Here is a 24,840-nt window from a genome sequence, read left to right as displayed (position 1 = left end):
TTAGCCTACAAAGGAATAGGGATATCCTGTCCTGTGGTGAATTAATTTGTTCTCATGTTTTCTGTTCTGTCAACACGTCTGAATTGCCTTTAACGGGGCCACGTCACGTCACCCATAGTATATGCCACGGGCTCTTTATAATTAAATTAATTCACACCGAGGAAAAGGCACCTCAGGGTGTGAGGCCGATATTTACCGACATCACTCGAGTGACTCCGATAGTGAGCAGCAGAGTCCGACATATTCTCAGCATCTTCCAAATCTTCATCCTTTAGTAGCCTACAGTTGGGGGCGAGGTTGAGAGAGGGAGAGACGCTCAGACAGAGAGAGACCGAGAGACAGACAGACAGAGAGTATCTAGGCTATAGGCAACGATTTATTTTGACTTATGATCTCATACCGAAGCCTCCGCTAGAGAAGTCAAATCATGCCATTGAAGGTAAGTGAACTGGAGACGTGTTATTTCTCATACGCATGTTGGACGGGTGCGCGTCTTTCCATGTGCATGTGTGGTGGCGCGTGACGGGTTAAATTCTGCAGTTTTTGGGTAGACATGCTTATCGGCTGTCCCAAGCAGCCCGCTGCTTTATTGGGACTTTAGGCTTATATTTCTGTGCATTTTATTTTTAGTTTAGATAGCATATCGGCTTATATGGAGGAGGTATGAGAAAGAATCTGCCCATCCCATTTGTTTGCTGGATTGATTGGTCCAAGACTGGACCAGCTAGGCTTTATCTGGATCTAGAGATTAGAAGAGGATACGTTTAATGAATTCCAGTGCAGATTGCTTAAAAAATTGCTAGGCTATACATATTTACGCATAGGCCTAATCCATATTCCTACAATTTGGCACAGATTATTTAAAATATGAATGCGCATTGCATGGCGGCCTATTGGATAGTAGCCTATACTGTAGTGGACTATCCGGAAGAAAAAAAACTTGGGCTTTCGTTTTTTTTTAGTTAATCCCGAAATGCAGGGTCTGAGGGGTCTCTGTATGGCCAGCTGTAATAATAATAATAATAATTAATACAAGTTTTATGATCATTAGGTGCTGTGCTTAAAAAGATATGTGTCTAGACTATAGTCTGTTGTGGGCTACTCCATCACGCCATGGTGTCGCGTGACACCGTTGTACTACGGAGTAGTAGGCACTATGCGGGTGCAAGCCCATTACACCGCTAGCGGTGTGGCCCTGTCGTCCCCGCCTGCAGTAGCCACACTGATGCCAGTGCCACACTGACGGTGCATACCGGTACACACCTAAAAGGCAGGCTCCAGCTCCGACGGTCCGACCACCAGCTGTTCTGATTATATCTCCATACGAAATCACATTTTAAACTGTATTCTATGCCTAACTATTACGGTTTAGCAACAGCCACCCAGGCACCCATGCACCTATTACCCTAGTCTCCTGTAGCCCTGCATCATGTCTGCATTGATCTTCAGTGGATCTGGCAGGTGCAAGCAATATGGTGGAAAACCTGTCATCTTTCAGTTCAGATTTTGGTTTTTAAGAAAATGGGTCATTTACTCGTGGATAATTAGAGAGAGTTGCCAGAGTGGTGAGCAGGTGGTTCAGTGCCTTGCTCAATGTCTCTAAATGCACTTTGCAGATTGAAGTTGAATTTGCAAAGGCTATAGCTCCATAGTTCCATCATCATCACCACCACCACTCTCAGTCAGGCAGACAGCTGAAATGTACAGAGATTAAGTTGCATTTTAATTGTGAACGACGTGATATTATTTACAGCAAAACTTGTTATTCTGCAAAAAAATTCCACATATTTAGGCGAATACTCTTTCTTTCTGCTCTCGTGAATTATAAATGTCAAGCATTGTAGGTAGAATAGGCTGCATGAGTGAGTGAGTGTGTGTGTGTGTGTGTGTGTGTGTGTGTGTGTGTGTGTGTGTGTGTGTGTGTGTGTGTGTGTGTGTGTGTGTGTGTGTGTGTGTGTGCGTGTGTGAGAGAGAGAGAGAGAGAGAGAGTGAGTGAGTGAATGAGTGAGTGAGCTAGAGGGAGAGAAATAGTGCTTCAGTGTGTGTATTTAAAAGTGTGTGGCTTGTAATTCCCCCACAGAGTTTGCGTCCTTGCTGTGGAGAGAGAAAGAGAGCGAGAGATGCACTTTCTTTTCTTTTTACAGTCATTGCTTCTTGCTACTGGGTTTTACGTGAGGGGGGGAACGTGCGAACGAAAGGGAAACGATGAAGGTACAGAGGGTATCTTTGTGGGGGACCCCGCATCTGCAGTCATTGAGGGCCTTTCCGCCTCTTTAAAGCCCTGGACAAAGGGACGTGTGTGTGTCCGCGGCGTGCATGGGGAGCCTGGAGTTAGACGGAAGACAGGCACAGGCTTTGATTTGAGAGTGGGATGCACTGGCTGGGATTATATAAGACAAGGAGGAGGAGAGGTTGAAAGGGAAACGAGAGAGAGAGAGAGAGAGAGAGAGAGAGAGAGAGAGAGAGAGAGAGAGAGAGAGAGAGAGAGAGAGAGAGTTGAGTTGAGCGGAGCATGAGTGAGGGAAGAGACAGATGCTGTGAAAGAGGGGTAAAAGAGAGGAGAGAGAGAGATGGAGAATGAGAGGACAGACAGACAGAGAGAGGAGAGACGTCATGAAAGAGAGGTCATGTCGTTAGAGGAGGAGAGATAAATGACAACAGAGGGAGAGGGGAGACGGCAAAGATAGCAAAAGCAAGTGATTACATGACATTAGATAGAGTGGGGTGAGATGGAGATGGCCAGAGCAGAGAGAGAGAGAGAGAGAGAGAGAGAGAGAGAGAGAGAGAGTGAGAGACAGAGAGACAGAGAGACAGAGAGAGAGACAGAGAGACAGAGAGAGAGAGAGAGAGAGAGGGAAAAGGGAGGGATGCAAGTGAGAGGAGAGAACTATAGGAGACATGATGATGACAAGATGACAGGAAAAAACTATAGGGCAAAGACTTAAAAAAATAAGTGAAACGTTGGCATGTAGAAGAGGCAAGAATGGCTACAGAAAATCGAACAATTAAAATGGAGGTGAATGGAAGAACAGAAGAAGAAATGCAGTTCAGCAGTGGAGTCGAACCATGGAATGAGAGGTGCTGAGGGGAGCAAGGGAAGGATAGAACATGGCACATTTTGTCTGTGTCGGTCAGCCCATGGTTAACAGCTCAAAGGACAGAGAGGACACGTGTGTGTGTGTGTGTTTGTGTGTGTGTGTGTGTGTGTGTGTGTGTGTGTGTGTGTGTGTGTGTGTGTGTGTGTGTGTGTGTGTGTGTGTGTGTGTGCGCGCGTGTGCGTGTGCGTGCATATGTGCGTGCATGCGTGCGTGTTAGTGTGTGCGGGCGGGCGGGTGGGCATGCGCACGCCTGCATGTGTGTGTGTGCGTGCATAATTGTGCTCGGTGAGCCATAGAATTCGTTTTTTGGCCTCGAATGGTTGCGAACATTTATTTCATTTCATTTCATTTCCTCCCCTTTCCCAAAAGAAAGGAGACCATTTTTGAATTATTTTCGGCTTCACGAAAGGTGTCCTGGAAATGGCAGATTGCTCTGGTCCCTCCACGTAGGCTCACTGCTGAGAAACACATGGACACGTGCCACGTGCCTCCATCACTGACCATCATCGCCGTCCCACTGACCAGTCCCATCCCCCGTCAGTTTGCCATACTAATTAAACATTGATGATGAAAGTTAATGGTCAAAGTCTTCTTCCCCCATAATGGAAGCTGTGTCTCCGCAATAATGCATTGATGTCAAACAACGATACTTAACGCAAAAAAAGAAAAAGAAGAAACTGTTAGGTATATTGGCATTAAACCACTTGAACCCCAACAACCCGCAGATTCTGGGGTTGTTGCCCTGTATTGTGAGAATTTGTGACACTTTGTGCGCTTCTATAGATCGGGTGTTTCTGGTGAAGTGATTTTCTGTTACTCAGGTCTATTTTACAAACAATGGAGGCCGTAGGTGGTTAAATTAACTGCGTTATTCAAGCTGCTTGGAGAGACGCTGTTTTGTTCCATCTTTTGTTTAAGGCTTTTAGGACTTGTGCCTAATGCGTGGTAGAGAGAGAGAGAGAGAGAGACATCCGGCCTGAGTGCAGACGTTTGGCCCTCAGCAAGCGTGAACGTGGAGATTATGACACAAATGTTAATTCCTCTCATTAACGACGAGGAGCTTCCTGGCACCAAATTGGGCTGTTAGGATACACAAAAGCAGACGGATGAGACTGGACACAGGACGAGTGTTCATGCATATGTACAATAGGTAGCCTCATGGTAAACCATCCGGGTCGCTTGAATTCACATTATCATGTGTCTTATACTCTTCTGCAGACCGGACTGGCCCCAAAGCACTGGGTGTTTTTTGTTGTTGGAGAAGAGCCATTCGGGGTCTGTCGATCTCAGTGCCCTGAGTGCAAACGCTCCCACTCCCACGCTTCCACTTTCTGCAAAATTGGCTCTTCCACGTTCTGCAAAATACCCATCCAGCACTTGGGGCCAGAACCGGTCTGCAAAAGACACATGATGATGAGAATTCACACGACCGGAATGGGCTGCAGACTATACACACATTCAGACAGATGGATAAGAGTCCGTGTGTACGTGCAGACTAATAGGCCTACCGTAGCATCCTAGACACTTCTCCCTTCTGGCTCCCAAGCTGTGGACTGGACTGACCCCCCCCCCCCCCCCCCCCCAATGCCCCCCCCAGTCACAGTGTCCTCCTCTGTAGTAGACTCACTCTCCACTTTCCGCCACAAATACGTCACCCCCCTTAAGCACTCTTCATTTTTCATATCGTTGTCCTCGTATGACTTCTTTTTGCTTGTTTTCGATAGATGCTTGCATTAGTTATGAACACAGATGTAAGTTGGTTTGGTTACTTGTTCACTTACGCTACGTAACGTTGTTTAGATATGCTGCACATATGCAAATGCTCAGAATGTTGTTTAGATTTGGAAGACATCTTGTTGAGATACAAGCCATGTTTTATGTTTGTTAGTATTTGTAGCACTTTCTACTGTATGCACTCTATTTAACACACACACACGTGCACACACACACACACACACACACACACACACACACACACACACACACACACACACACACACACACACACACACACACACACACACACACACACAAGCGTGCTCGTACACACACAGTGCATACCGGTATTATGTTTTGATTGATTATATTGAATAGTTTATTAGCCAGCAATGTAAACAGCAACGTGGTACAGTCAGACATTAAGGCTAAAAGGATAACACAAAACAGCCCTGGGGATTTGTTTCTATTGTGGTCCCATGTGTTAATTCATCAACATCATGTCACCGCTTCTCTCTGTCCTACATAGTGAGTACTATACATAGTGAATACTACATAGTGAATACTACATAGTGAATACTACATAGTGAATACAGTGTTCTCAACGACTGTCTGCTATAGTGTGAACACTGCAGGCGTTTCTTGAGCCCCTCCCTTATTGGCTCCAGGAATGAAAACCACAGCAAAATCACAGTCACAGTGTCCTTGAGCTGTTACATCTCGCTCCCCAGCAGCAGACAGACACAGCTCAGATCCTCATAACTTTCTCAATGTTCCAATTAATAACAGCATCTCAAGGCCATTTACACCTTCAGAAATGAGGAATCACTCCATTCTTTACTGTACAGTAATATTATTACCGCTGCATTGTTTATTGTTTGATGCACAGCCAAACAATGACCTATACTGTACTGCTATGCTTCTAATTATCGCCGTGCCATGAATTGTTCTGTTTTACTTCAGGCATATCCTGCAGGGGCACCTAATCAATAGACTTGATGGTGGTACAAGGCCAGGTGGTCATGGCAAAACACACAAACAGTCCAATATGCCCCTGTAAAAGGAGAAGACTTCTGGAAGAATGATAGTGTCTTTTGTCATGGCCTCAGAGGTCTGGACTTAAATTAAATCGAGACGTGCTATTAAACCACGATGACACTTTCATTTGTTATCTAAAAGGGCCGTTTTGTTCCACCGGCAACTTTTTTTGTCTCCACGTCCAATAATATCCTCTAGGCAATGGGGGGTCAATTGAATTTACTGCAGACCGCAAAGATTGACTGCAGCTACAATCTCTTTAGGGAGTGTTTTAGACCAGCCTATTAGATAACCTAATTTGATTCCTAGTGAAACTTGGTACTTAAAGCGTGCACAGGAGAGAAACGGTGAAAAGAAGAGAGAGAGGAAAGGAAGGAAGAAAGGAAGGAAGGAAGGAAGGAAGAAACAATAGATCGTTTTTAGAATAATAGATAGTAGCCTACTCTGAGAGTACCTGTTTACTGTGTGGAATGGTCAATGTAATGATTATGGGGCAAAGACCATGTTTTGGTTGGTTATGTGATCAACCACACAGTATTAGTACAGTACCTTAATATCAACTTTATTATAGCAATGTGATATTTCTTTAGGTATAGCACTACAGATATACAGTAGGTGTTTTCATCACACAATATTTTCCTTGGCTGATAAGTTGTGTAACATGATCAAATCAACTAATCAAATGATTCCCGAGCGCGGCACGGCTGCAGCTCACCGCTCCTTGGCTGCGGCTCAACCGCTCCAAGAGATGGGTCAAATGCGGAGAACAAATTTCACTGCGGTAACGTGTGTGACAAATCGTACGACTTTGACTTTGACTTTGATGTAAGGGTACGTCGGTGCTAGCTTGACACCTGGGTGGCATGACAATGAAACAGAATTATCCATCAATAAACAACACAAACCGTATGATTTGTCTTTTGGTTGGATATAAAAGACTATAGCATCTATTCAGATAAGGTGAAACCCATATGACTGAATTAGGCATTTCTGTTTTGTTCACATTGAGACAGCGATCAGAGATACAGGGGTGGGCGATGCAGCAAAAAGCCTCAGGACCGTGGCCTGTTTTACTGTTGCAGATGTGACTTCAGATCTGCGTTTAGCGTACTCAAATCTGGAGCTCAGGCCACTACGCGTCCCTCTCACCTACAGTATGTCACACCTCCAATCTGACTGATATGCCCATATTATGGAAGATCTCTGTATCTGTTCAGTCCTTGCCCCTTTTATGCCCATATATGGAGATGTCTGTATCTGTCAGTCCTTGTCCCTTTTATACCCATATATGGAGATCTCTGTTTTACTGTGCGTGCAACTGAATAATAGTGAACATCACAAATGAGTGAATATTATTACGGTAGTCTTTGATAGGCCTACGTTTGTTGGGTGAAAGGATTTGGTATAGGCCGGATGTGTTTACAAGCAATGAGCACAGATGTCTGCTCATCGCCCTGTTGTTGGAAATGTGTAATGTGTGAGTCACTTGAATCAACGAGTCATGAGTTGAACTCAGAGAGATCGTCGTATTACTCATGAACACCCATGTGATCAGTACACATTGCTAATAACAGCATTTTAGTTTGAAAGACAGTGAGATAAAAAAAACACATTCCAGTTAAAACCTCCACAGTGTTAAAGCGATGGGAGAACAGAGCATTGCTTCACTGTCCAGAACGCACAGCCAGCACAAATGTTCCAGTGTGTAAGTATTGATTCATCACTGGCATTCAGTTTGACTTTACAAACACTTGCATTCAGAGCAAGTTTTAGTTCACTCTTCAGATGGCATTCCAGTTGTTTGGCTCTTAAAGTTTTAAATGAACTCCAGACAACTGGATAGGGATATTTAGCCAGATATTGCTGTTTAGCAATAATTCTTTGGTTGCTCTGATGAAACAAGGGCCCTGGCTGCCAAAAAGAATATTCTGATAAAATGGAAGTCTCCAGCTTCTCCATGTTTCAAGAGATGGCTGAACGAGATGCTCTCCATTGCTAATCTGAAACAAATCCGTCATGACGATAACTTTCGTCATGTTGTAGTCAATGATTTGTAGTCATCTGGCCGGAAACCACATGCCGGAATCAGTACCCTGTATCCAAAAGAATTCCTGCGTCATAATAAAAGGCCTACCCAATAAAATCCTTGATGCAGCGTAGTTTTGCTGATTTTTTAAAATATAAATGTGAGTGTACTTTCCAGAGACAATTTAGCGTCTGTATACGTCTTTGTTTCTTCTATTTTATTGGGTATATGCCCTAAGATTATGATCATAGGGAATTATTTGGAGTAGTTCTTATATTCCTGTTGTGGTTTTCTGCCTGATGACTGCAAAGTGACTACAACATGACGTAAATTACCATCCGCTCCAGACTGGTTCACACGGCGGTTTTGGAACACAGACAGACCAGGCTTTCCACCTCGGAGGAAAGCCTGGTCTGTCTGTGTTCCAAAGTCGCCGTGTGACGCGAGGTTAGATGTATCCTAATTGCTTAAACTCTAAACAGAAGAGAGGCATAGAATAAGATTAACACAAGCATGTGGAAGCATGATAGAGAATGATCTTTTTTTTTTTTTACATGTTTAGGCAGTTAGTTATAGCTGATAGTCTTTACAAAAGGTGGCCATACGTGAAGGAGTGGAGATAAGAGGCTGTCTGGTAATCAAAAGGTTGGCACTGTCAGTTGAAGTGTCAGTGAGCAGGACACATAACAGCTCCCTCCTGTGCGCTCATCTGAGTCTACTGAGCAGGCATCTGCTAGGTGAAGCCGTGCAAGCAAAGAACAAACTAAATAGGTCCCCCCAGGGACCAGAAAATACTCCATTTCCCAAGTGATGTACGACCTGAGAATAACCTTCCAATTCCTACATTGTCGAAACGTGAAGCAGCTGGCAGTAAGAAGTATGCTGTGGACGTTATTAGGCTACAAGCAATAGGTTTACTGCTTTCTTTTACATTTGTATGAGCAAATTTGACCTTGCCGTGTGTGTGTGTGTGTGTGTGTGTGTGTGTGTAGGCCCAAGAGAAGATGAGAACAGCGGTCAGCGTGGTCGCACTGAGCTTTCTGCTCAGTACAGGTACTGTAGGTTTTGTCATGTTATTGATGTTCCTATACTCTTAAAACAGAGTGTCTTGTGTCTTTTGTCACTTGTCAGTGTGTGAATTTCTCATTTTTACATCAACTGAAATGTTACACTGAATTAATTGGCAAGTCACAAACAAAGTCTGTAGTCTAGGTAACTTTGTGTCCCTACAGTAGAGGCGAATATTCACAAAAAATAATGTCTATACCCATAGCATTGCTTTAAATTGTAGATTGGCTATTTTAGGCAAATATATTTGGAGTAGAGGGAAAAAAGGAGGGGCCTAGTTCCCTGGGGACTCAGTCAATTGAGTATAGGGCTTAAGTGCTTAAAGACGCAAATTAAAGACAATATATTTGCAGTTAAAGGTTGTAAGATGATGTTTAACTTCAGCATTAACTATTCATTTAGCTTCAAGGCATAAAGTCATCTTTTGTTGAAGGAATAGAGATACTAGGAAGCTGTCTCTCTGTAGTAGGACAGTAACATTCATGATCTGAATTATTCGTCCTTTTTCCCCTTATAGCTCTTTCTGCCCCTGTGAAAGGTAAGATTTAATCTCTTGTACTGGTGAATCTTCTTTATATGAATTTAATACCATTGTTAATTCATATCGAGAGAATAAATTCCAAATAAACCATGGACCTTTGCTAAAATAATATATTCCCTCGTAATTTCCCTCCACTGTCACTCCCCTCCAAAATGTCCCTTCTCTAGAAGAGAAGTCTCAGACCAAGTTCCATGGAGACGATTTCCACATCCCGTTGACCTCCCTGGCGGTGGAGGTCACGTTCCTCCGCAGCAACTCGGCCCAGCGGGTGCCGGAGGCGGTGCTGATGAAGTCGGGCAACACGGTGGGGACCCGGGCCAAGCTCAACCGCCAGCTCATGCTCCTGATGCTGGACAACGTGGTCGAAACAGACGAGGGCGTTTACACGGTGAAGAACCCAGAGACGCCGGATGAAGTCCACCGCGTTGCGCTCATCGTCCGAGGTATCGGTGTAGAGTGACTCTGTAATGTGGGGGCACGCGTTATTCCGACATCCCGTTGGTCCGACATACGTGGCCGGTTAAGACTCACCCCGTGACCTATACGCATGCGGTTATGGTTATGGTTATAGGGGTAGGGTTAGTGATGTCGGATTATTGGGACGTCAGGCTAACGCTACGCACCCCTCTGTAATATTGCTATTTCTAATATACGAGATATGTACAGTAGCAGCAGCAGCCATTGTAATGATGGGTAAACAGTAATAACAGTTTAACCCAGACAGACCTACTGTGTGCCAGCATGGAATTAACTGTACAGGAGCTGTCCATGCTGGCACACAGCAACACCCAAACGAGAACACACCGTCAATGAATGTTATTAACTTCAGCTGTGTTTACCCATCACGATGGCTGCTGTGAAAAGGGTCGGCTATATAGTATGCCAATTCTGTACCAATCTCACTGTGATTTCGGTAATACATCTATGCGCACGTTTGTTGACTTTTGAGAATGTATTGTACACAAATCATGGGCCTATAAGTGAACAAAACATCCAAAAGGAAAGGTTGATCACATGAATGACGATCATCATCTCACCTTCACCACAAATTAGATTTTAACACATTCGTTAAATTCCATTTTGAAAGGGGTTTTATACAAGGGATAGTTACATCAGATCCTGCATATTGGTAATTACCAGACATATTAAATGTCAGTAGGTGGCCGGTAGCCTCATTTTGCTGCACTGAGCTCACTTGGCAAGGAGTCCACAGTACAGCACCTGCACCAAGGACTGAGTGGAACTGCAGTGCCCACCAGCAGAACCCAATGAGATCATACAGAATCTGTCCCTACACTGAAGGCTAAATTATACTTAGTTTCTTGCCGGCCGGCATATACATCTGCAATTGTAGATCGGATATTTTCGATCAAGCCCTTAAAATCCTGTGCTAATTTAACATTGATAGACATGCAGTGTCAAGATTGAGCAGAATAAAGAGTACATTTTCACTGGATTTTGCAGTAAATGACAGAGTTGGGAGGATTTTTTGTCTATCTACTGAAACTGAAATCAATACTGTGGATGATTGAAATTCAGCGACATCCTCTGTGTTAGATGTTACACTTGGCTTCATTGCCTACAAGATTTGTGGAATAATACAATAACATTGAATGGACAATATGGGGCACGGTGGCACAGTCGGTAGTGCTGTCGCCTCACAGTTAGAAGGTCGTTCGATTCCCGCTGGGGATGTGTGTCCTCTCCTCCGTGCCGAGGGGGCCCATACCCGAGGCGGGGTTGGTGAAAGGGCCTTTCTGTGTGGAGTTTGCATGTTCTCCCCGTGTCCCCTAGGGTAGGTAGGTACCCTCACAAAAACCATGCAGTAATCCTGGTCTCTAAACTACCTCCCCCTGGCCAGCCGGGGCGCCTGATGGAGGGGAAAGGAACTGGTCGGAATAACGTGTTCCTTCCACGTGCTACGTCCAGCCGGGGAAACTCCTCCCTGTCAGGTGAAAAGAAGCAGCTTGGACTATTCATGCATAGAAGGAAGCATGAGGTTAGCTGCTTCCCCCCCAGGTTGGCAGAGGAAGTGTAGCGCCCAGGATTACATTAGATAATTGACACTGCATGGGTGAAAAGAGGGTTACAAAATTGTGGGACAAATTTCTTTTAAGAAAAAAAGGACATTTAATTCTAATGGTGTTTGGGTTAGGGTGGTTTAGGGTGGAGTTTGAGTAGAGCTTTTAATCTCATCCGCATGTATCAATTAATATAAAATGTATAATTTAGGAATGCAGCAGATGCTCTAAGTTAAAGTCAGAGTCCAAGGTCTGAGTGAGGAATTATAAAGTAACTAGAAGCTCAACCCACCCACCTGCAGCATGATTTTTCTAATCACAACACTTGAATCCCATTACCATTAGGCTATATATACCTCATCCCCTGTGAGTCAAGGAGAAACTTCACTTACTGGAAGGAAATGTTTGGACATTAGAGATGAGATAACCTCTGATTGAGTCGAGTCTGTTTTTATCTGATCTCCTGTCAGTGTTAGCGCATGGAGTAGACATCTGATCTGCCATTTGTGTGTCGCAACACCGTTGACTCGGCACCGTGGGACTGATGCATTGTGGTCTGAAATGGATCTCTGCACTTACCCCCTTTCAACCTGGCAGTCCTATTTTGGACATACCATTAAGACAAAACATTTCAAATTTAATTCTAACAATTTACTTGACTTACTGATCCCTGTGACCTCATTTATACCTTCTTTGTGTGTGTGTGTGTGTGTGTGTGTGTGTGTGTGTGTGTGTGTGTGTGTGTGTGTGTGTGTGTGTGTGTGTGTGTGTGTGTGTGTGTGTGTGTGAGTGCGGCCATCCTTTCATTGAATTTTTTTCTTTTTTCGTAAATATAAAAATACAAAAATCTAATTTCACAATTTGCTAAAATAGCAAAAATAACAGATTTATTGTGTGACTTGTTCACACAATGACACACACACACAGACACACACACACACACACACACACACACACACACACACACACACACACACACAAACGATGCATCACGGGAGAGGACTGCAGTGTAACAGGATGTGGAAGAAACGCCATATGGAGCCGGCAATGTGCAGAGAGATGGAACAGGAACAAATGTGTGTGTGACTGTGTGTGACTGTGTGTGTGTGTGTGTGTGCGTGCGTGCACCTGCATAATATGTGTGTTTGCAGCACTGAACAGCGTGCAGCAAACCCCAGCCAGTAATTATGCGGTTCTTTAACTGTCAAACCAACCCCCCATCCTTCCCTCCCTATTGTTTAGCCTGTCCTCATCCTGTCTTTAAACTCCCCTTGCCTCAATTTGGGTTCCATCCTCTCATCCTCTGTGATATTTGTGCACCCTTGCTTTCTTCCTGCTTTATCACCCTGCTCTTCTTTCCTTCTAGATTGCTCCAACGAACAGACTGTGAAGTATGGAGATGATTTCCACATCCAACTTCAGGGGGTGACCGCTCCCATCACGCTGGAGTTCAAATCCAGTGACATCGAGGCCAACCAGACACATAGGTATTGTCAGCTGAATTGTGTGTGTTCAAAATGGTGTGGTATTTAAACAAATGCACCGACTAACCTGTCTTGCCCCTCGATTGTGACCTCGACCGTTCCAACCTAAACATAACCACACTACCCAATTTTGGTCCCCAAAAAGAAAGGGAAAATCAGATCTACAAACTCAACACCCTTCGCAACCGGCTCCTTTCACTATTTGTCGTACGATGAGTAATGCAATAATGAATGTATAGGGCTTAACATTTTAAACGGTTAATCATGTCTTGGGGCCAGGCAGGCAGCCTACTGATCATTCCGTCTGCCAATACATTTGTAAATTATCTTGCTGACAAACAGACAGACAGACAGACAGACAGACAGACAGGCCAGATATCAATTCCCTGTCAAGCGTGGCAGGGTCATAAATAAAAGGTGTATTGTTCCCCTGTGACATACTATCAAGCACAATGGAGAGTCTGCACTAGGCAGGTTTTCCAACCAAACACTACACCAGCTGATTTCTGTCATTAACACAACTTCAACCAGAGAGATGGGAACTAATTAGTGAAATCAGCTGGTGTAGCTAGTGTTTGGGGTGGATTGAAAACCCTGGCCTTTAATTGCGGCAGTCAGCAGTGAATACTACAAAATAAGGAAGGTGTAGGAGTAAAAGAGACAGCAGGTTATAGCCTAGTATTTTGTGCAAAGATAATGGTTGTTTAAGATCTCTGACCTTTAGCTGGCTAAAGACTAAATCTGATTCCTGCCAGTCCCCCTAGTTACAGATCCCTGACAGTCATGACAGGGATCTTGACTCAATGGGCTGTATTTTGCGTGTCTTAAGTACCAGGTCTTATTCCCTAACTTGAGTAAACTAAAGACCTGGAGGCGTGATCAATGCTCTTTGGCCACTCAGAATAGCCAAATGGCATTGATCACGCCTCCAGGTCTTTAGTTTACTCAAGTTAGGGAATAAGACCTGGTACTTAACACGCAAAATACAGCCCATGTCTGCAAGACTGCAAATGTAAAACCGGTTGCAAAAGTCCGGGTGTGTGGTCCATCTGTGCAACATACGTTTCTATAATTAGATCAACCTGTCTACTCAAAACAGTTCATCCTGCCTAGATTATTGTAATGCTCATCTTCTCATCATGCCTCGGCAAAAGAGTCCTACAACGCTTGCAGTTGGTGCAGAATGCACCAGAACCGGTACAGGGCGGTCGGAAACACATAACTCCAGTTTTAGCTGGTCCACACTGGTTGCCATGCAGTGACTTAGCTCTTCTAATTGTTCCTAAATCCAGATGTGTGACAGAGCCTTTGCAATCAAGGCCCCGGGCCCTATAGACTCTGGAACAGCCTGCCACTGGACCTCAGGCTTGCTAGTTCAATAACTGTTTTAACTCTTTTAAAAACCTATATGAATGCACATCTGCAACCATAAATTGTTGTTCAATCCCAACCACGTCGTGTCGACGCCACTGTCTCCAGATACTCACGTCTGCACAGTCACGACAAGTATATTCTGGCCGTAACTGACTCCTTAATCAGCTTTCAAAGCAATCATTATAAAGTTTGGTTTACAATCTTAACCAAACTGAAACCAGGCAGTGTTAATGCCAACTCTTCTTTCAACAAAGGAAGTTGACAATTAAGTTAACCTATATCTGACCTTACCAAGTTACCATAACCATATAGCTTACCTCATGGTAATGTGTCCTACCAGGCCTGCTCAGGTACTGCTGACCGCTACGGGTGAAGCCAAGGAGGGGTACCAGGGTCGCATCATTGATCACAGAGATCATTTCGTGGCCCTCAGTGGTGTCACCGGGGCCGATGAGGGCAGCTACACCGTTAGGGATAGCCCAGGAACCATCCAAAGGCAGATCTGCCTCAACGTGAAAGGTGAGCGGTCAAAACCCACAATGAAGTAAGGTTGGATGGATTGGATATATTAAATCTGTACACATGCATGGCCTTTAACTTAAGACGTGCAAAAAATAATCACTTTTTTGCCTTACATGGGAGAAACAAAGAGGCAGGCTTACATGTTATTAATAAACAATTTAGGACATTTGACTGACACTTGTTCACAGTGAATCAACAGGTAGACATTCCATCAGTTAAACACAACCTGTGACGAATCATGGACACACTGGCAGATGTATGGACCAGGGCAGTCCCCCTGGCCAGCAGGGGGCGCATGTTGAGTATCCTCCTGCCCCCTCATGATCCCCTCATGCTATCTGGGTAATAATCTGTCCTTCTTGTTGTTACTCCTCACTTCCTGTCTGCCATAATGGCTTTTTAAAGAGCACTGCCTTAATTTAATGGGCGCCATCAGACTAATGCATATTTTAGATGCTCCATGGTGCTATAGTCAACACATTCACATGTATCAGGGTTATGTTCTGCAGTAGAATTGTGTGTGTGTGTGTGTGTGTGTGTGTGTGTGTGTGTGTGTGTGTGTGTGTGTGTGTGTGTGTGTGTGTGTGTGTGTGTGTGTGTGTGTGTGTGTGTGTGTGTGTGTGTGTTCTTATAGGTCACAATTATTTCACACAAGCTGAAAGTGTACCATGAAATGCCAAAAAAAAAAAAAAAAAACAATGATGTCCAATGTCTTTGATATTGGCATTTTGTCTGAGCTTCATCTCTTGAGTAAATAATACTCATCAGCTGTAACAATAATTACTATTAGATGTAGTAGCCTATTGGTACACATTAACATTATAATATCTTGTGATTATGAATATATTAATAACTACTGTGTCTCCAATAGCAATGAATAATAATCGCTAATAGAGACCGTTGATAAACCACATGATATTATAATTGCTGTTACATTCATAAATATCTCTTCTCTACTATGAAATATACATAACAAAAACATAGCTATAACAGGCATCTGTTATGGTTCTGTAGTGTACACCCCAGAAATCCTTAAATCCTTCCCAATTCTTCTTCCTGCTGAACAAGTGCCCCAATCGAGCTGTAGGAATCGCTATAGTTCAACGACAGAGAGAGTTCTCCCCCCCCCCCCCCAAAAAAAGGCTTCCTACGTACCTGCAAATACTGTCAGACAGTGTGTCCTGTGTCCACCATGCAGACATCAGTCTCTACAGTGGTGGCGAGCAGGAACTTTATAACCCTACAACAACTGCACACCAGCCCTAAAATTGTTTCAATATTTGAGCATGAAGAGGAAATTAATCATTGGGGGTTAAGCAGGGTGTTCAAGCTGGTCATTCTTCCGGTGTAATTTTTCTCCCACTCCTCATTTTTGTTTCAGAACACCACATCTTCCTCAATATTCCTTACGGGGGGAAAATGAAGTTCAACGTCATCGTTAACAGCTCGACGGCCCTCATCCAGTACACCCCCGCAGCCGACCCCAAGCCCCACATCCTGCTGGACAAGGGAGAACTCACCAGTGTAACTACTCTTAAAAGAATGATATATACTTACTTAACTGTATGGTGTGTATGATACCGCATGTCATGCTCTCTCAGACTTCTGTGTTCAATGCTTGTAAACGCATCTGCCCTACGTTATCCTTTTAACTCAAAATGTCGTTCTTTTTTTATCATCTTTTCTCTCCAGGCTCAGGCTTCGTTGGGTTTCGAAGGCCGTCTGTCTTTGGAGGGTTCTGAGATCATTCTCGAGCAGGTCAAGACTTCTGACGCAGGAGACTTCAAGATCACTGACATGAAGGAATTTGTCGTCGCCAACGTTTACCTGAAAGTAGACCGTAAGGACTATAAGGAGGGGAGGGGGGGGGGGGGGGGGGGGGTTGTCCCATGCATGTGAATTATATAGGCTTGTGGGTCATAATCGATTTGATTGATTATGAACAATTATATATCATTTAATCATTATTTTGGGCTAACCTGACTCGGCCAGATTGCGGCAGTATTGAGTTCCCTCCTCCTGCCTGCATCTGGTCTCTCTCTCAAGCAGACACGATGAACTGGAAGCAGCGGGACAAAGATCTGATATCTCCATAATAATTTCGCGTTGTAGTCTTGTTAGGTTGTGTTTACATTTGCGCTGTGGCAGCTCTTCAATACGTCACCGGTCTCGCGTTGATCCCGCCTCTAGCGGCCGCATACGGCCACATATCGCTCCAATCAGCATTTGATCGGAGTACATCGTCTCTGCCCGAGAGAGACAGGTTAATTTTGGACATGTTTGTGTTTGTGTCCGGGTAGCTCAGTCGGTAGAGCTCTCGCCTTTGGACCACAAGTTCATGGGTTCGATCCCGGGCACCGCCAACTTAGCACGGCTTGCACTCCAACTCAGCATCCAAATCCCAGGGGTCTAGCGTGGGGACTCATGACTCCATCTCCCAGGTGTCTAGCGGGGGGGGGGGGGACGACAGACTCCCGTGTGTTACTGGATGATACTGACAAAAAGCCTCTCCCAACCTACTAATAGGTGAAAAGTTTCAAAAAAGGGAATTCAATTTTTTGGAAATTAGAAGATCTACAAGCTCAAAGTTGTGAGCTTGTAGATGGGCTATTTGTTAATGTATATGAATACATTACTAATAAATACCTACTGTTATTATTTTTAATTGTGTGAAATCATGCAATAAAGAATAAAATAACGCGGGTAATTGATTGTTGATATATAATATATCAGCAATTTCTCAAAAATAGCAGACCGCTTTGAGCTTGTAGATCTGATATTTTTCAATAGCTAAATTATAACATAATGTTTAAAACACCAACATTAGATGACACCATCTCTACTTCTAGCCTCGAATTGGAGCAGGACCTCAATCATGCTACTTCCATTACCGCTCCCTTCCACTCTGCCTCTCTTCCGTTCCCCACTCTGTTGTCTCAGTAGGGCCCTGAAAAGTGTTGTCACGTCATTTGACAAATGGAAGCATTACAGCAATCATCACACTCATTGATTCGTTTCATTACTCTTCACGATTTCTCAATAAGTCTGTTAATTACAGGTTGATTGATGGTGTTGTGAAAATATATCACAGACTCACACTGTGTTTACGTTGTATATAATATAAAAGCATCCAGTCGACTTCCACGTATAAGTGAATGTTTGAATAACAGTGTGGATGGCCTGGCATCAAAGGGGTTGTGTATGGAGTAGAGGGTAAGGTCAGAAGTAGTCTCTCTCTCGAGACAGACTGTTTGACACACATCAAAGGAAAAGAGGGTGCTGTTTTTCCTTTGTTTTGCCAATGGGTTCCCAGACTGGGTCATAATGCTTCAACCATGCCATTACCACAGAATGACACCACAGAGGAAGTTTATCATTCCTGTAATATTCTGGGACTCGTAATAACCACACTTGGAGAGCATTCAAACACAGGTCTTTACTTGGTGACTCTCAATGCAGAACTGAACACACAGTCACAGCACACTCAGAGGCTACAACAGGCTGTAGGCCGGGGATCTTGCTAATCAGCACAGGTGGAAATAATGTTCTCAATCAGTGGCATGCTCTTTCACCTCCTAGAAGACACTATTACAATTCCTTTCTTTCATTCGCTGCATTCATTCTCTGAATTTCACACAAAGGTCAGTTGAATAATTTACTCTCCCACTCTCTGCTCTCTGCCTCCCTTTCTCCACCCCCCCCCCCCCCCCTGTCGTCATCTCCTCTCTCCCTTCCCCCCGTGTGCCCTCTTCTCTCTCCTACCATGTCCACCCCCTATCTCCATCTCTCTCTTCTCGCTGTCTGCCCCTCTCTCGTTCTATGTACCCCCCCGGCCTATCTCCTTCTCTTTTTCTCCCTCTATCTCTTCACCCTGACTCCCGCCACTCTCTCCCTCCGTTCCCTACACCCATAGCCTACAGACTGCCAGCGGTCTATGTGGCGATCATTGCCCTGCTGGGTCTGCTGGCCTTCCTGCTGCTGGTGTGCCTCCTGTCCTGTCTGTACAAGGTGAAGAAGAGAGCCCAGCGTGCCTCCGATCTGGAGAAGATCGCCCAGAATGCCGGCAAGGAGGAGGAGGGCGGTGACGCCTTCCGGCAGGTCAGTTTGGGGAAATAGAAACACCTCGCATGCTTATCTACGGTTGGTAAACGTAGATCCTCTCTCTTATTGTATTCATTTCAGTTTCATGTAATGTAATGCACTTCGTAACTTTGTGTGTTAAAAAAAAAAGATTATATTATCATAAAACGTTCTCTGCTCGCAATAATATGCCATTTGTCAGTCACGTACTGAAATTGCAACCTCCTCGATTCGATTCCAGATCTGTGTGGCATGTCTATATGCCCCTCAACCTTCTTTATGTGTGTTCGTGTTCGTGTTTGTATTCCACAGGTGGTGAAGAACATCACCCAACTCAATGAAGATTCCAAATGTTCCCAGGCTGACAACAACACAGAGAAATCTCAGAGTACTGAAGTGGACATTAAAGTGAGTACTTATGGAGGTCTCAGCAAAACTCAGCCAGTTGTTATATAGGACCTGAGTTTGGATCCAACTGCAGACAGTATATACTGTATAACGTTCTGTCTTTTCTCTTTCTTCACAGGGTCTGGAGGTGTCCTCCAAGGAGGTCGGCAATAACCTTGAGACTAGTGACTCCGGGGTGGGCTTTAACACCACTGCACTCCCACTGGACACAGACACTGAGGCCGGTGATCAAATGCCAGAGTCCGAGGCCGTGAGCCTCTCTATTTGTCTGGACCTCAAGGCGAGCCCGCTTGCTGCCGAGACCAAGCCCAGTGCGCCGCCCGCTGCGGAGCTTAAGCCCAGCCCTGTGGCTGTGACAAAGGCTAGCCCGGTAGCGGAACCTGAGATTAAGAAAACTCCTGATCTACCCAAATTGGATGTCCCCAAACCAGCAGATGTCAGGCTCAGTCCAATCCCAAGCCCTGTCCGCATGACTCCTGACATCAAGCTCAGTCCAATCCCAAGCCCTGTCCTCAAGACTCCTGACGTCAAGCTCAGTCCAATCCCAAGCCCTGTCCTCAAAACTCCTGACATCAAGCTCAGCCCAATGCCAAGCCCTGTCCTCAAAACTCCTGACGTCAAGCTCAGTCCAATGCCAAGCCCTGTCTCCAAGACTCCTGACATCAAGCTCAGCCCAATGCCAAGCCCTGTCTCCAAGACTCCTGACATCAAGCTCAGTCCAATGCCAAGCCCTGTCTCCAAGACTCCTGACATCAAGCTCAGCCCAATCCCAAGCCCTGTCCTCAAGCCTCCCCCGAGTCCCATCTCCAAGTCCAGCCCAGAGGCGAAAACGCCAGAACTAAAGGCTCCTGCTCCCAGCCCAAGTCCAGAACCTACGCCCAGCTCACCCCTGGCTCCTCTTTCTCCCAAAGTGGCCACTCCACCACCTGAACCCATGAAGGCTGCCCTGGCTCTCACTCCTGAGCCTCCCAAGCCGACCACCCCGGAGCCGGTTCCAATCTCCAACGGTACACCCGAGCCCGATCCAGAGTCCAAACTGACCCCAGACCCTGCTGATTTTCTCGGGGGATCTGCTCAAACGGCAATCCCTGCTAAAACCCCAGAGCTGGACTTCCTGGCCAGTCCAGCATTAGAGTCCAAGGCGGATGCCCCTGCCAGCAAAGATGGCACTGCGGCCACCGAGTCCACCGCTACCTGAGAACAGACTTTGTAAAGGTCCAAGAAAAGCTCCACAGATATCATCCATATTACCACCACAGTAGACAATCGAACACGCCCTACCAAATAATGAAGGAACCATAGCAGTCGTGGGCAAGGACCTTGATATTCAGTACAATAACACTTCTAATGCCTGAACGTAGAAGTAACTCAATCACAGCATCTCCCCTGTCTGTACCTGTAACACTTAACCCTTTTAGATACTTCCTAACTCACAGAAACAGTTCACTTAACTAAACTATAGTAGTTGTATGAGCAGTTTGTTGATTGTTAAAACCTTTTTAGTTATATACTGTATACTCTTTGCTGCATTTTTTTTTTACAGCTGTAGGCTCCTTTCTAATTTGTCTACTTCACAGTATGACTGCCAGACTGCAAATAAAAATCCTTTTGCAGAGTTTACAGCTGAAAACATCAAACCCTGAGGACTTTTTCTAACACTCGCTAAGAGATGGACAGAATGGTTTACAACTTAACATTTCAGACGCAGACGCATGAGTTAACATGGCAACATCGACAGAACTCACCCATCCTTAGAAAATCCATTATTGATATGAAATAACATTTGTCACCCATTTAAGATGCCTGCTCCCCTGTCAGCATGTGGGAAAAAGACGACATTAAAACAGCATGAAAACGTTCAGAAACTATTTCTCAAGCATATACATAATGAAAGCATTGGCCTTTTACAGCCTCTCAAAGTGGAACGCACCATCGAACATCGACCTGAACAAGTGAGTTTGATAATACGAGGACGTATTCCACTATCGTCCAAAAGTAACGGAAAGAAGACATTTTAAAACCAACATCTTCAAAGCTGAAATGGATTTGAAATGTGCCAGCCTTCTTCTCGAGGAAACATCTGTACTGTTGTACGATCACCTGTATAAGCAAGGTTCATGGCATTATTCTGTAACTATACTAAAATCTACTTACAGCACTAACATCACCATTTTATAGCCTCTCTGCTAGAGACCCCACCCCCCCCCCCCTCCCTCCCGCCCCAGTTTCTTCCTCCTGCTGTGCTCGTGTTTCTATTATTGATGTGTTCTAGTGTCTGGATCATTTCTGCTGCTGGCTTTCGATGTCTCCTCTGTTACAACGTTACAGCTTGTTGTTATTCTTACATTTGCAGAGGGAACTCAGCCGAAAATGATTCTGTATAGCTTCTTTATTGGGCTTTCTACACCACTGTATCTAATAGTAATAGTACCGTTGTTAAATGTAACAAAATATGTTTTAAATAATATTTCATCGGATTCAAGAAAATGGTTGAACTAATAATTGGCATAGTGTGGGGGGAGAAAAAGCAGTGGAAATATGAAACTAATGATACTTCGTTGTGTGCAGTGTTGTCTACCGAAAACTGCAGATCTACAAGCTCACACTGTCAAAGCGCAACACATTATGAGCTTGTAGTAGATTAGTTGGTGAGGGTGAGGGACACGGGCACGTAACTAATTATAGGTCTTAATCCAGCTTTAAGATCATTAATGTTAAATATTAACTTTAATATACATATTATACAGTATAGTATGGGGAGGTGGGGTGGGTTTGCCCTTGAGGATTGTTCTAAACTACCTGGAGGTTCCTGCCTCTCTTTCTTCCTTTTTTCCTCCCTTCCTCTGTTTTTTTCCTTCCCTCTGTCCATCCTTGATCCTTCTGTCTTTTTTTTCCTTCATTCCTATAACACACCTATCACTGCATGGCTCTGTTAAAGATCAGCTCCTGTAGCAATGTGGCGATGTTCCACAATTTCTCCACCGATCTAAGACATACTGTAGACAACATTTCACGAATGTTATTGCCTATATACATCCAGAGTGATGTCAAGACGAGCACCAGTGATATTTGTGCTTGTGTGTCTGCTTCCAAACAGTGCTGCGAGGCCATCACCAAAGTACTACCATATCGTTGCTGTCGGGTGGAAACCTCATATGTCCAAAAACTGTTACCTTTCCACAATTCTAATTCAAAAGTAGCACGACATGTTTTGAGCTTATAGATTTTTGCTACTTTTGTGTAACATTGTAGTATGACGAAGTAGGTTATTCATTTAAACACACACACACACACACAGTTAAAAGTATGGAGATAGTAAGAGGTTTCTGCACAACAGCAACCATATTGTCCCGTGAGGTTTCAAATGTGGGGTTCCGTTCCGTGCCGTGCCGTGCGTGGACATGAAGTGCAATGTAATGTAGTATAATGGGAGTCCATTTCCTGTGTTCTATGGCTGGAAGTGTGCAGATGCATCTTTGCTTCACAAAAAAAGGTGTATCTCTACCTCAGTGTTTTAACTGACCACAACTATGGTACGAGCTTGGTGCATTAAGTCAGCACTCAAGCATTTTAAGAATCCCCAGAGAAGCACAAAATGAGTAGCCTGGCTAATAAGCCAGACCGAATCAGCCGTTGGCCAAAAGAAAATTGCCTGCCGGCCGATTACGGTCTGGAGAGGCTCAATTGTACGCCCATTTCCTACACCAGAGAACTGGTGTGGCCATTCGGGACACGGTATGCAATATGGGCGGGCTTTGGTTCAGTGACGTTCAATGCTTGAGACCTTTGACTGACAGTAGCTCTGACCAATTGCGTCAAAGAGAAAATGTTTAAACCCGCCCCCCCCCGGGAAACAAGATCCATACACAGCATCTCCAGACTCAAATACCACACGACAGTGTGATTTGAGTCTGGCTTATTAGCCAGGCTACAAAATGAGAGCTATGAAAGGCCAATGAAAACGGTTTACTCAAACGAACTTTAGTAAGCAGCTCCTCGACAAACTCAAATGATGGCCTTTCTTTATAAACTTGAATGACTTTTGAATTTTCTTATAAACACATGTTACAGCATCTTAGGAAGCCATACGATTAGATTTTGTCATATTTCATCATACTATAATCAGTGAATAAAGTATATAATCCAAACTGATGAAACAATAGACATATTTGAAAGGTCATGGTGCTCAATAATATGTGATAGATATACTGGATAGAGACTGAAGGCCTTCTAATGATGATGGTCTTACACCCTCAAAATATATAGGACATTCCGCACTTCCGCAAGGTTCAAAGATGGAATGGTAAAATACGTTTTTGGCAACACTTAAGGCCGTATCTATCCACTTATCCACACACACACACACACACACACACACACACACACACACACACACACACACACACACACACACACAGACATAATCAATCCCTTGTCCTGCTGACTTGGTCCAGCCTTGTAAATATTGCATGTGTAAGCTGACTTAAAGACTCCCCCTTCAAGGTTGAATGTTTTTACTGTATACAATTATTGTTGTATCATGCTTAGTGATAAAAGAAGACAACTAATACAAACTATCTCTTAAATGCAGAATATAGATGATATATATATATATATACACATAATGCTATTTAGTAAATACACTAATATTCACTAATAAGTTAATCGAATTTATGAACCAAATATTGTAAAAACTCCATCAAGGACAATATTAGATATAGAGATTAGATCAACTCTGTGATTGCCATTCCGACCTGACGATACTCACAGCATAACACTCACAGTATTCCATATTGTATTCAAATAATTAATCTACTGTATGTCACTTTATGAAGAAAGCATTGATTGCAGCATGCCCATGACATGTCCTCCAAACAGATTTTTATATTGTCTTGTAAAAAGACAAATATGTGTGAATCGATGTGTGATATTCAATATTTTGCATTGACTTTCAATATGCATTGAGAAAATGTGTGTGTGTGTGTGTGTGTGTGTGTGTGTGTGTGTGTGTGTGTGTGTGTGTGTGTGTGTGTGTGTGTGCGTGCGTGCGTGCGTGCGTGCGTGCGTGCGTGCGTGCGTGCGTGCGTGCGTGCGTGCGTGCGTGCGTGCGTGCGTGCGTGCGTGTTGGGTTTATGGCTGTACAGTATGCAGTGTGCATCATGAATCAATGTATCGGCACTTTTGTTAAATTTGAAACTGGACCTTATGTGTGTATCTCCATCTGTTGTGGGTACTATAACGTATCCATGTGTCTGCTACTCTGCTTCTGTTGTCTTGCAATGTGAAGGGAAACGAAAAACTAAAATTAGTGACGTGTCTTTTTAAGTTATATTATTTTTAGTCATAAGTGTTTCATGTCACAAGGGAAAGCCTGTATTGGATATGTGTAACTCTGAGGTGCTCCGAGTTGTTCTTGCCTTTGTTTTAGTGCCTGAAATATTCAGGCCGGCCTACTTAAACCTGA

At 44.2% G+C, this 24,840-nt stretch overlaps 1 protein-coding gene across 1 annotated transcript; it reads left to right on the top strand.

Moving 5' to 3' along the window:
* Positions 1 to 292: 292 nt before the first annotated feature.
* On the top strand, positions 293 to 23,793 carry LOC308318875 (uncharacterized protein). Its single transcript, XM_080768583.1, has 11 exons — positions 293 to 439; positions 8,871 to 8,931; positions 9,464 to 9,484; positions 9,655 to 9,930; positions 12,875 to 12,995; positions 14,707 to 14,885; positions 16,270 to 16,412; positions 16,581 to 16,728; positions 18,802 to 18,986; positions 19,281 to 19,376; positions 19,495 to 23,793. The coding sequence occupies exons 1-11, from the start codon at positions 428 to 430 to the stop codon at positions 20,572 to 20,574; spliced, it is 2,322 nt and encodes a 773-aa protein (XP_080624709.1). The 5' UTR covers positions 293 to 427; the 3' UTR covers positions 20,575 to 23,793.
* The last annotated feature ends 1,047 nt before the right edge of the window (positions 23,794 to 24,840 follow it).

Source organism: Protomyctophum bolini (assembly GCF_963924005.1).
Source record: "Protomyctophum bolini genome assembly, chromosome: 7".
In the NCBI taxonomy this organism is placed as follows: Eukaryota; Metazoa; Chordata; class Actinopteri; order Myctophiformes; family Myctophidae; genus Protomyctophum; species Protomyctophum bolini.
The sequence above is the reverse complement of the archived record's forward strand: the minus strand, read 5'-3'. Positions and strand labels throughout refer to the sequence as shown.

Excerpts from the sequence above, each read along its gene's own strand:
- LOC308318875 (XM_080768583.1), top strand. Across the intron at positions 8,932-9,463 it reads GAGCTTTCTGCTCAGTACAG|CTCTTTCTGCCCCTGTGAAA; the intron begins GTACTGTAGGTT and ends TTCCCCTTATAG. Across the intron at positions 9,485-9,654 it reads TCTTTCTGCCCCTGTGAAAG|AAGAGAAGTCTCAGACCAAG; the intron begins GTAAGATTTAAT and ends TCCCTTCTCTAG.